We start from the raw sequence: 12439 nt of genomic DNA on the forward strand, positions 1-12439 counted from the left end.
CTTTTACAAACAGGACAAAATGTTTTAATGAACCGTGTAGTTTTAATGAACTACACGGTTCATTAAAACTGTGTAGGTGTTTCATGTCCTGTAGGGATTTTATTAAAAATATTTATATTACTTTGCTGATTTCAGCTCTGCAACCAGCACTGACTGCTGAGAAAAGCAAAAAATAATACTACAGTAAAAAGCAATAAGACTAAATATTTCAGTAAATGAAATATTATGCCAGATGAAGTTAACTTCACACTCTGTAATGATTTCCCACAAGGTTCAAGCAGTTTGTGGGTCATAATTTAATTAAAAAAAAAAAAAAAAAAAAAGATAAAAATTGCCACAGTTGACTGTATTTCCTCCATCCACATAAGCTCTTTAAATTCTACTGGAAACAGAGCGATGATGCCGGTCTCACTGAAGGCATCGTAAACTTTCAGCAATCCATCATCCACACTGTATTAATCACAGACTCTGTGCTGTCCATGTTCTGAATCAGCTTTGCTGAACAGATCCCATCAAGAGATAATGACTTTTTTATCACCAGCAATAAAATGTGTGGGGGCGTGAGGGGGCGGTTGAGTAAAACAAAACAGATGCATGAAAACTCCCTATAATAACATGAAGCTTTAGTTTAAGTTGTGTTCTTAGCTAGTGTCAGTCTTTTAAAACAGTTAATGGCTAGCTTCCCATGTAAAAGTATTTTTCCTTCTTTTCAAATGAATTCCCAAGAAATCTGAAATATCTTTTATTTCAGAAATTAAGCTGATTCTGAGTGAACAGACCAATCGTTCTAAATCTAATGTGCAGCGGAATATTGTGGACAAAATAACCTGATTTTAATGACAGACAAAGCGTGATATACTTCAAGAATCTGCTTCAGTTCATTTTGATAAATATGGCTTACAAAGAATTAAAACCCAAAATGCAGAATCCTCTGAAGAGCAGAGCCAATACAATGGATTTTCAGTACAGGAATATTATTTGATACAAGATTTTGTGAATCATTGCTGATTTATCACAAGGAGGCCAAGCCAAAAAACGTTATTGCCTATGATGCTGGCTGTGATCTCATAATATTGCTAGAATGTTTAGTGGAAGGAAAATGTAAACATTCTATGTCAAAAAAATGCTACCTGTACAATGGCATTTTTTGAAAATATTCCTGATTCTAATTTAAATTCACTTTAAATTACAAAATCCTTAAAAATCTCTGTTTACAATTTTCAAGACATCAAGGGAGTCAAATAAGAGCAAGAAGCCAGTAAATCTGAGTCACTGCTTCAGCAAAACAATGCACGTCTGTGTGGAGATGCTTGGCCCCATACTGCCCCCATGTGGTGGGGTTCAGCACAAGACAAACTTAGAAATAAAATTAAAAAAAAGAAAGAAAAACAAAGACACATTGTTGGCATTTCTTTAATAAACATTTGTCAAAGGACAAGGGAGGAGGACAAATCATTTTAGTACAAAAGAAAACTCTCCTTTTTAAATTCTGGATCAGTTTGCTTCGCTCATCGACGTTTCATTTTTTCTACAGTGCCCAGGATTCCCATGGAACTCCAAGACTTCGTGATGGAAAATCGGGTGTGCTGCGGTCGAACAAGTGCTACCCAGACCCAGTCCTTGAATATGCTCCCCGCTCCGGCGCCTCATTCTTCAGCCATCGACTTCAAGACGGAAAAGACGACACCTCGTCATCAGTCATGTTCCAAGTGTGCATCAATCTCCTTTCATAGCCAAAATAGTTTCTGCCTACTTTGGTCAGTAGTGCAAAACATTAATACCACTCTGCCTGGGAAAAATTACAGAAAGGCTAAAGGGTAGAGATTAAAAATTTTACCCGGCCTGACGCTGTACATCCCAAAAACAAAACAAACAGCAAAAGAAAAAAAAAGAAAAATAAAGGTAAAAGTTTAATTTAAAAGACAGCAGAATAGATTACAAAAAAATATGAAAACAGTACGAGCGAGAAAAGCTCCTGGTGTTATTCATTTGTCCTTCTGCAACATATTCCAGATTAAGGAAAAAATACAATGCTTTACACAGACTTAAGTTAATAAAACTGAGAGTGCATCTCCAGATCTGACACGGTCTAGAAAAACGGCTCCACAACGCCACTCCCTTCAGATTCCAGGCTTTCAGAAAGGCAGCCCTCGTCCTCTGATTGTTGCTGTAGAATTCACGTGTGGAACAAATCCGAGGGGAAGAGGCGGCGCCCCGACTTGGGACGGGGAGCCCCAGGGTTGTCCCGGCGCCGGGATGGGAGGCGGACCCACGTCCTTCCTGGCCAGGGCGTGGTTGTACATGTGGATGGCGGCGGGGTTGGGCTGCCCCTCCACGGCTAACGGACTGTGATTGTACTCGAAACGGTGGTCCTTGTCCCCACTGAACAGAAGGCTGCCGGGGCCAGGAGCCGCCGCCGCTGGGGGGAAAGGCTCCGGGTGGGCCGGCGGAAGAACCCCAGCGCTGTTCGAGGAGCCAGCGCCTGGACCACTGAACACTTCCCTCAGAGCGTGGGGCGGCAGGCCTCCGCCCAGCATGTGGCCCATGTAGCTGTCAGCAAAGCCAGCGGGAGTGAAGGGGGGAGGAGGGGGAGGTGGGTGGCTGTAGGCAGACCCCTCTGCAGAGGGAGGAAGTGGAGGGTAGTCCGGCTCTGGGGGCCGACCTCCTTCGTCTCCGCTGGCAGAGGCGATAGGGGGGGCGTGACCCGCCTTAGGCTCAGGCGGTGGCTGGCGGTAGTCCAAATCGGCGTGTGGGGGGGGCTCTGGGGGCTCAGGGGGTCGCTGGTCCGGGGGCAGAATGGACACACCCCCAACCTCAGACACTGAGGAAGAAAAAAAATTATGATCAGAAACATCCGATTTATTTATTTTGATTTAAAACTGGTTGATTGTTTACAGAGCTGTGAGGAACTAGAAAGTTGAGAGAAAGAAAAAACTGAGCTGCCATCTACCAAGAGAGTTCAGAAGGTCGCTATTAAAGCCACCTGGACTTCCTCAACGCTTCCACTGAGCATCATTTTCTTCCATGCTCAGAGGACTGATGGAGGAATAATGCAAGACATGCAGACTAATTACTGAGTTATGACTGAATAGTATAGATGAAGTGGCATTTCTGTATTGTCCATGACAAACATTTATTCTTTAGGAAAAAGAGCAAAAAAAAATTGCTTCAATAAGTCATGTCAGGACAGTGACAGTTTTAGCAAATTTATAAAAAAATCTATTTTTATATTCAAGTTACATAGTGCAGCTTTAATACTAAGTCCATCTCTGGCTGCTGGACTTTTTCCGGTTCTGGTTTTAATGGAGTGCTGCTCTCTCACCTGGAGAAACAGGGCTGGGTTCTGGAGGCGGCTTGACCTCTGGAGGTGGAAGCGCTGGAGGCGGGGCCGCGGCGCTGCTGCTCTCCGCTCCTTCCCCGCTGTCGGCCGCTTCCTGCCTCTGAGCCTGCTGAGCCTGCAGCAGCTGGGCCAGCAGCATGGTCACGGCCGTGTGAGTGGCGGCTGCGGCTTCGCCCTCAGGAATAACCGGCGGGGCAGATATGGGGGGCGAAGGAGGCTTTGGCATGGGGGGAGTACGCGGGACTCCGGCTGGGGCGGGAGGCTGGGGGGGTTTGGCGGGAGTGGGTTGGGGCGCAGGTTCTGACGGGTCAGAGGGAGCCAAGGCTTTAGTGAGCTGCTGCAGTGCCTCCTGGTTAACCTTTGTGCTCATGGACTGGACAAACTGGGCGGGGTTGATTGCACTCTTGGGCTGGCCAAATATGTTCAAGAGGACGGCCAGCTGCTCCTGGGTGAACTGGGAGTTTGGACCCTTTGGTTCTGTGACAAGACACAAAAGAGCATCAAATGGTTTTCTGATAGAAAACACATTTAGGAAAGTAGGATGTCCAGGAAAAACCGAAAAGTATTCACACATCTTTGTTTTAAAATCACTTTGATTCCACTATTAACTTCCATCAATCAACTACAATGGAGTATTACAGCCAGGTTAAGAAAAAATATTAATTACGAGAAAATGTAAAACTTCTGTCATCTGGCTGAACTGGATTTTATTTATTTGGGGACATTAGAGTAAAGTGAGTCAAGACCAAATTTCCATTTGTAAAGCTGTTGAAAACCATGTAAGATTATTCTTCTCCATCACATAATGCAGCGTGTTGTTAGACTATAAAATCCCAGTAAAAGACCCTGAAGCTTGTAGTTGGAACATGTAAAAATGAGGCAGAATTTTCTGGAGCCTGGGTCAACTCCCAGGAGGGTTTTATGGGTGACCCTCAAGCAAATTACAGAACAGCAAACATAGTTAAACTGACCCAGAAGTGCAGAAGCAGCTGCATTCTGCGTCTTGATGCCTCCCGGAGCGGTGAAGCCCTGCGGCGTGTTGCTGCGGCTGTCATCGAGGCCCAGCTCCTTGCGGGGGGCTTTGGGGGCCACCAGCTCCTCTGGCATCTGCTTCTGCCGGCGACGTTTCTTACTCCACAGCTCATGACAGTCCTGCCAAAGGGGAAGGCTGCAGAGACAGAAAAACATGAACGATCTGATGATGCTAAAAACAATCGGTGCGTGGGAACTATGCGGACGGAGAGCCGTACTCTGGAGGAGGCATCTTGTCCGGATCCACGTCCTTGAGGAACTCACTGCCCAGAGCTTGTTCAGCTGTGCAGCGCTTGCTGGGGTCCAGGTTCAGCATGTGGTCGAAGAGATCCAGGGCGGACGGAGGGATGCTGAGCGGCAAAACAGAACAGCTGGAGAGCAGCTCCCAGAAATATACAACAACACTTCAGGTTTAACTTACAAAGCAAACTCCTCCCTCAGGCGTCTCCGGTACTGCTTCTTTGGCTTCATGGTGTTGAAAAAGGGAAGCTTTATGACATCTGGCCAAACAGCAGGACAGGGGCTGCCGCAGATCCGGCTACAAGAACATTTATTTATTTATTGTAGCAAAAATGCAGTGACATGAAAATGTAATTGACAATAAACTACAGCTAAACTCTGTCCTTTCCCTTTCCCCATCATGAAGAAACAACAGTGTTCCTTTTAAGTTCAATCAAAAAGAAGCCACAAAACTCACCACCTCTAATCACTGAATCTAACTGAAATAAGTCATACTATAAATGTATTTTATTCTCTTCATGAAGTCCTGGTAAAAACTAATCATATTCTGTCTGAACATTTTGAGTCTCCATGAAAAACTAACAAACATGATCGCTGCTGTGTGACGCCTACATTCTTCTTCTGCTCACACAGGACTCTTTGGAGGTCTAAACTGTTCATACAGAAGTCTGATTTTGTCAGTCAGTAGTATGAACAGTTTTCATTTAACTATTAATTTCCAGGAACTCCCTCAAGATGGAATCTTGAGGGAGTACACCGGTGTATGTTATACAACACCACAAATAAAAGGTACAATTTAAACATAAGATTCACCTAAGTACATACAAAATAAAAAACTATCAAAAATAGAACATGGAATTAAGACTTCATAAAATGATTTTAAAAAGTTTAAGAACAGCGTTTACACTTGTTAGTTAAACTAAAAAAAGAGTTTCCTGTAAATCCAGCCTGAATCTCGCAGGGCAATGCTGCTGTAGTTCGATCTAAGAAGTGCTAAACTTATCGGGCCATTTCTAAGTAATTTTAGGTCCATCATTCAACAATGAGGAAGGTAAACAGAAATGCCTGAAAAATCACAACTTGTGTTTTATACTTCTGCAATATTTACTGAAGTGTTAATAAGAGCACCATGTTTGGAGAAAACAGCTGACTGTAGATATTAGCTTCCATTGTGGCGCTAAGATAGTTTCCACTGTGTGTGTTAATGCATATTAAGATATATTTGGTGAAATGACTATTTCATGAATACAAGTTGACTTACCTGATGAGTTCTAACTGTGCAAGCTCCTGGTTAGCTTGAAATATTGGTTTCTTTGTGAAGAGTTCACCCAGAATGCATCTGTAATAAACAGTAGACCTCTTCAAACATGAACGTACAAGTTATAAGACACGTGTTAAGTACAAGTAAAAAAAGGACGATCACCTACCCACAGCTCCACACGTCAATAGCCGGAGTGTACCGCTCTTCCCCCAACAGCAGCTCCGGGGGGCGGTACCACAGTGTGATCACTTTATTGGTGTATGGTCGACTGGAGAAGCAGGTGTGTTCATTACTGACATACTCTAGCTAAAAAGCTGGGCTAATAAAGTTAGACTCAAAATCAAAACAATTGTGCCAAGAACACAAGACTCACCTCTCTTCAGAATTGTAGAGTCGAGCAAGTCCAAAGTCTGCCAGCTTGATTTGACCTCTGATTAAAATGAGAAAAACATTGATTAACGACTGTTGGGGGAAAAATCTTCACTAAACAGAGGCTGGTTCTTTCTTTGTCTCACTTGTTATTGAGGAGTATGTTGGAGCACTTGATGTCTCTGTGAAGAAAGTTCTTCTTGTGGCAGTAATCGAGGCCCTCCAGCAGCTGTCGCATGAAGGACTTTATGTGGTTCTCGTTGAAATGGACCAGACCGGACTCCAGAAGACCCATCAGGTCGTGGTCCATGTACTCGAACACGAGGTAAAAAGCACCTGGGACGATAACGAAGCTTCAGTCAGCACGGAGACGGTAAACAGCCAGTAACATGAGTGACTGGAAAAACATTGTTACCTTTATCATTCTTGAAGTCCAGAGCATCCTCCTTGTCAGTGACAATCTCCTTCATGTTTATGATGCTCTTGTGATTGAGCTGTCGCAGAATTTTAATTTCTCTAATGGCTGTGATTGGGAAGCCCTCTTTTTCATTGTCTAGTCGAACTTTCTTCAAAGCCACCATCTCACCTGGAGGATGGAAGTCAAGAGCAGCTGCTGACAAAAGTCCTAGAAACTGTCTTTGACAGGGTTACCTGGTGGCTAAAAACTTCCTGGTTCCCCAACATTGTTTTCATTACAAACTTCAACTTTCAAGAGTTTTCTATCATTTTTAAAATCTGGACGGACAAATGGACAAGCGTTTGGACGGGTGGATAGACAAATGGTTGGAATGGCAAACAACTTTTAAGTCTGAACTTTTAAGTCCAGACTAGAAAATATTCCAGACTTTTTCAGTCTGCTGGAAAGTTGATCCTTCTAGAATAAAACATGTGTGTTGATGTGAAATCTCACCAGTGTCTTTGTCTTTAGCCTTGTACACTTGACCATAGGTCCCTTCTCCCGTTATTCCAATGATCTCAAACTTGTCCACACAACGTTTTCCCCAATACATCTCTGTTTCTTTAATTTCACCGTGTCTTGGGCCACAAATTCTGGGGAACCACAAAAAACATTTATAAAAGATTAAGAAAAAAAAGCACACTTACTGTGAAATACAGTAAAATGAACTGTTTGAGCAAACCTTGGTCTTCGACGAAGCGTTTGGGACTTTTTGTCCTCCAGTGGGCTGTGGGGCGAAGACATGCCGCCAGGAAGCTCGGGGGGAAGAGGTAAGTCGGTCAGGAGCTGACGGGATTTCTTCTCTAATTTCTTCTTTGTTGAGGCGTCCTTTAAGCTGAAGATAAAATCAGAAAGTGCTTGAGCAAATCTGAGTGATGACATAAAAACCTAAAGAAGTACTCAAAACAGTATGAAGTAAACCCAAACCTTTCTCCTTTATCAAAGTTCTCAATGACAGGGGGCAAAGGTAGCGCTGGCAGTGTGGAAATAATCGGAGCAGTGGATCGCTCCTTGTCTTTGCTTGGTCCAGATGTTGCCACTTTCCTTTTGTCCTGGTGTATCGAATCATCTCTGCCCTTCCCGTCTCTGTCCTTGCTGGTCTGGCGTTCTGTGGTCTTCTTGGACAACTTGTCTGCAGGGGACTGCGGCTGGCTGGATTGCGGAGTTCTGGGTCCCTTCTCTGGTGGAGGTGGAGAGGGAGGACGACCCTTCCTGGAGGTGTGGTTAGACTTGGGGCTCGGCTGAGGAGCCGAGGAAGAACCTTTGGTCGGAGTAGATGTATTGCTCGAGTTCTTGGCCTTGGCGGCAGCCTCTGCTGCTTTCACTTTTTTCTGCTTGCTGAGCTCGGCGGCGAGGCTGCTTTTGAACGTGAGCGTGCTCGGCGAGAGACTGGAGTGGCGACTGCGGGAACGAGAGTGCCGGTGGCGGCTGTGAGAGCGTGAATGTCTTGAGGTTGAATATGGACTTCTGCTACGTGACTTAGCAGGTCGTCTGGAAGAGTAACAAAAATATATTTAGACCTAAAAGAATTCAATAGCAAAGGCATCCAGTTTGTCTAAACTGGATGTTTATCATTTCACCCATTTACTGTGCCTTTATTGTTCTTTCACACCCACGTGAAGCTATGCCACAAAATATTTCGCACTGCTCATGCTTCCCTTCATAAACATTTAAGTGCCAGAGCCAGGGAATAAATACAGTAGTAGCATCTCATTAAAACAAGAAACATCCTTGTTTAAGCAAAGTAAAAAACTAGTTATGACATGTTTTATATCTTATTAAACCAAAAAGATAGAACAAAAATAGGTTTTCATTTCAACAAGAAAGGTTGTAACAGTAAAACATTGTGAGATGTTTGGAGAAGCCAATGTTTTAGGACAGAATATTCTGTCAGAAGAATGTATTTTATGTTGTTAAAATTTAAAATGTTCTCATTTAAAATAGTTTTTTTTTGGTTTCAACGAGATCATGCTCCTGAATTCAGTTCGTAGCTCTGGCAGTTAAACACCTCCGTACCCAACTTGAGGACATTACGGCGCCTGTTTTTAAAACCTAAAGTAACTTTCCATTACCCACTAGGTCTACAGTGAGGCAATATGGTAGGAGGATGCTTAGCTTTGTTTTGATTTAAGATAGTCAAAAATGGACCCAAACAAGAATTTATACACAATTTATAATTATGTGCATTTAGAGTCTTTTTATGATTACAAAGTACCCCATTACCAAAAGTAATAAGATGGTGCACTATGTTTAAGTGCATGGGTACAAAATGGAGGTCTGTTGGAACATAATGTTAATGTGTCTGAAAACAAACTGGTGAAAGGTTGGATTGACCCACCCTGAATGACTTGTATTCTGAAAATGGTCACATAAACACACACAAAACCTGCTCAGGTAAGTTATTCTAATCTTTCCCATGTCTGTAAAAACAAACAGCATCTAACAATAATTTTTTCTTTCAAATTCTAAAAGTGATTCAAAAACAACAGACACAGGTGATGATGAATATTATTATTAAAAGCAATGTTAGTATTTTAATGACTATGCTAAAACAGTTAAAATTGGACAAACAAAACAGCATAAAGATAAATGGAACTTTCATTTATATTCTTCACTAGTACAAATAGACTTGTTAATAAGGTCAGCATGAGCTTTCTTCCTGATGCTTTCTATCTCTTTTTTCCATCCCCATAAAACAATTTAAGAATATTTATAAAGTGACAGTATTCTGAAACTGACCCAAGTAAAAATATTAAAGGCTTCACAATATCACAAAAAACTCCAAACCACTAAATGCATCATTCTTAAAAGCCAGCTGACAGGCAGTCTGCAGCAATAAGTGTGGGATGAACAGCAAGATGTAGTAACCAAGTCAATGCCTAACTGGATTCTAATAACAAATTTTAATCCTAGATCAGCTACATTTTAGGAGCTCACCTGACATCTGGACTTGGACTCATGGACTTCCTGTAGGGGCTTCGGGATCTTCTGCGATTTCCATTGGGACTTGAGACGAACTCTCCTTGTTCGTATGGGCTATGCCTGCCGAAACTGGGCGACCTGCGCCAGTTAACTGGACTGGATGGAGATCGCTTCCTCTTGTTGCTGGAGTACGAACTAGGTGACTTTGAAACACCATATGCTCCGTACACGTCCAAGTCTCGACTATAATAAGTGGAACTGGGTGAGGGTCTTTTACTTATGAAAGTTGGACTTCTTCTAGATATTACCTGGTTGAACCCACCAGGAGACTGGTAGTTGTATGAGTAAGATGGCCCATAGGGACTGTCTGCTTTAAAACCAGGACTTCTCCTGTATGCCCTGAGGTCATTGCGGTCATCTCTGTAAGCCTGTGGAGCTTCTCTGTATGCAGACGGAGGCTCTTTTTCAGACCTCGTTTTACTTTTGTGCCTTTTTGAATCTTTTTTGTCTGCGGACTGGGAAGTCAGAGATGTGGAAGTCTTTTTGCCATTCCTGTCACCGCTCTTTGCAGCGTCCCTGTGATTTTTAGAGCCACCTAGGCTACCCCCACTCCTAACTTTTGAGGGGTCTCTCTCACGGCTGCGACGGACTTTCTTTCTACTTATCTCTTTCCCTTGTTTGTTCTTCACGGATGGTCCTCTTGTTATGCTATCCTTACTAAGGCACACCGCCTCCCGGCCCTCCAGTTGACTTCTAACTGGGGATGCTGGTCCGTTAAACTCCCCCAAGTCAACATCGCTAAGTCGATCCACTGCCAGCCCGTCAGGGTGAGGATAAAGTTTAGGAGAGGGGCTTCCAGAGAACCGCTCCGACTGGGAGCTAACGTCATCATATTCCACTAGCGTCCGAAGTTCGAGCTCCTTATCAAAAGCGCCCTTTCGATTATTTTCTGCTTTTTCTGTCGCACCAATGGGCCACAGATTTCTGTTCTTCCCCTGCCTGCGTTTCTTCTTTCGGGCAGCCGACGAGCGCCTCTTCTCCCGGTGCCGCTCTCGCTGTGTCCCACCGCTCCCCGGCTTACTCCGCCTGTCCTGTCTGTTAGCATGTCGCTGTTCAGAGGGGCTCCGTCCGCGACCCTCGCGAAGCACCTCTGAATTGGGCATTTATCTTCCAAATAAATCACAGCTACCACAAAGTCCAGAATAACAGTACAGAATGTTCTTTCAAAACTATGTCCCCTTATATGCTGCTAAACAAAACATTGGGCTAGCGGTGTAACAGGCTACTTAGCTGACGTCTCTCAATTAGACAGCCTGTTGGCTAGCAGGATCAAAAGCTTAACGTTTCCATTGTAAAACCAGCACAACAAAGAGCCCAAACCGAGTGCGTTCCTACAAATGATGACAATTGGTGGCAAAAAAAAAATAAAAATCCGCCACACTCAAATAATATTGTGTTGCAGAGTCATAAAATAAGACGGTACTCAACCATTGTACTCCAGAATGGCTGTCTCCCAGATTGGATAGCCAATGCTAATCGCTTAAATCAGCTAGCTCAAGCTAGCTAACTGTTCTGGTCCACAATCGCATTCCATTGAATCACCTACAGAGGCCCAAAATTACTCCAGTTATTAAAAAGCGTGTTCTTCTTTACCGCTACAATCCACGCGATGCTTTAAATCCATCCACCAGACAGTGTTACATTGTAAAAATTAAAAATCGTCCCCTTAGAAACTTCTTCTCGTCTTCCAACACACTCCAGTGTACAACAAGGAAGTAGATAGCCTGCTAGCAGCTTAGCTCCGCTAGCTCTCCTTTCTCCTTGCATGGAGTTCAAGGCAAATCAGTCGGGACAACAAAGCCATTCAAAACACGCTGTTCTTTAAACAAATCCAACCGGACTGATGATGCGTCTCCTCAAAACATCATCCAAATACAGCAGACACCCTGACATAGAAAGCTTCTCGTAAACACTTTGGGTTCATCTCAAGATATAATAAGTTTGTGCGTAACGTGGCTAACGGTTCAGATCGTCGAGGCCGTGCAGCGTTCGAACTACAGGCCTCGTGCGACGACGTAAACCAATCGAGTCCGCGTGCGTAATCCAGACAAGAGCTGACGTCAACGTGAAGGGAAACCCTTGCCTTCAAAATAGAACAAAGTTAACAATTATAAAACACCTAAGATTTTCAGAAATGATAACAAATTATTAGATCACGTTTTTGCTAACAGATTAAAATATGAATAACACTAATAATTTTTAAAACTCGACCAGGTTCACTCTAAGATTACAAGTACGTCTAAATTATTAAGAATGTCTTAATAATAAGGTGAGTTTGTTCCTGTTTTGTGGTTTTCATGCAATAATCCAGTTGTCAGAGTAACTCAATTTTGGGCCTTCATTATCTGTAAGCCACAGTCATCACAGCTGGTTGACTGGGGTCATATAATTCTGTGTATTTTCAGTAGATGAATGAATAGACTACAGAAAATTGCTTAATCAATTGTTAAAGCAGTTACAAAATAACCCAAGAACACTTTCTAGTTTGAAAAATCCTGTGGAGATTCCATACCTGTTTTTTCCACAAATAATGTGGTATTTATCTTACACAATAAGACAAACACATCAGGTAAAAGGAAATTAAATCCACAGAGAAAGTGAAATAACTTACTTGTTAACTATTTTTTTCTTTTTTTGTTGAAACCCCTGCTACTCATTTAGCATTTAGTCAACTGTCACCCTGTCACATCTTCACTTAGCAGTATTTGTCCAATTCACCTTGCGTACATTTTCAGCATATCAGTTCGTAACATTTTCT

General features: G+C 43.0%; 1 protein-coding gene across 1 annotated transcript; it reads right to left on the reverse strand.

The window, feature by feature from the left end:
• Positions 1 to 1397: 1397 nt before the first annotated feature.
• Positions 1398 to 11708, reverse strand: cdk13 (cyclin-dependent kinase 13). Its single transcript, XM_044104111.1, has 14 exons — positions 9637 to 11708; positions 7627 to 8190; positions 7382 to 7534; positions 7153 to 7292; positions 6658 to 6828; positions 6389 to 6578; positions 6247 to 6303; positions 6040 to 6141; positions 5874 to 5951; positions 4794 to 4910; positions 4591 to 4722; positions 4312 to 4508; positions 3323 to 3817; positions 1398 to 2821 (listed from the first exon to the last, which is right to left on the reverse strand). The coding sequence occupies exons 1-14, from the start codon at positions 10782 to 10784 to the stop codon at positions 2136 to 2138; spliced, it is 4230 nt and encodes a 1409-aa protein (XP_043960046.1). The 5' UTR covers positions 10785 to 11708; the 3' UTR covers positions 1398 to 2135.
• Positions 11709 to 12439: the final 731 nt, after the last annotated feature.

The sequence above is a fragment of the Gambusia affinis genome, linkage group LG21 (genome assembly GCF_019740435.1).
Source record: "Gambusia affinis linkage group LG21, SWU_Gaff_1.0, whole genome shotgun sequence".
Taxonomy (NCBI): Eukaryota; Metazoa; Chordata; class Actinopteri; order Cyprinodontiformes; family Poeciliidae; genus Gambusia; species Gambusia affinis.

Coding starts and splice junctions, on each gene's coding strand:
- cdk13 (XM_044104111.1), bottom strand. CDS start 10,784: ATGCCCAATTCAGAGGTGCTTCGCGAGGGTCGCGGACGGAGCCCCTCT. Junction 6,829..7,152: donor GGCTAAAGACAAAGACACTG/GTGAGATTTCAC, acceptor TCCATCCTCCAG/GTGAGATGGTGGCTTTGAAG. Junction 6,142..6,246: donor CTCTACAATTCTGAAGAGAG/GTGAGTCTTGTG, acceptor CTGCTTCTCCAG/TCGACCATACACCAATAAAG.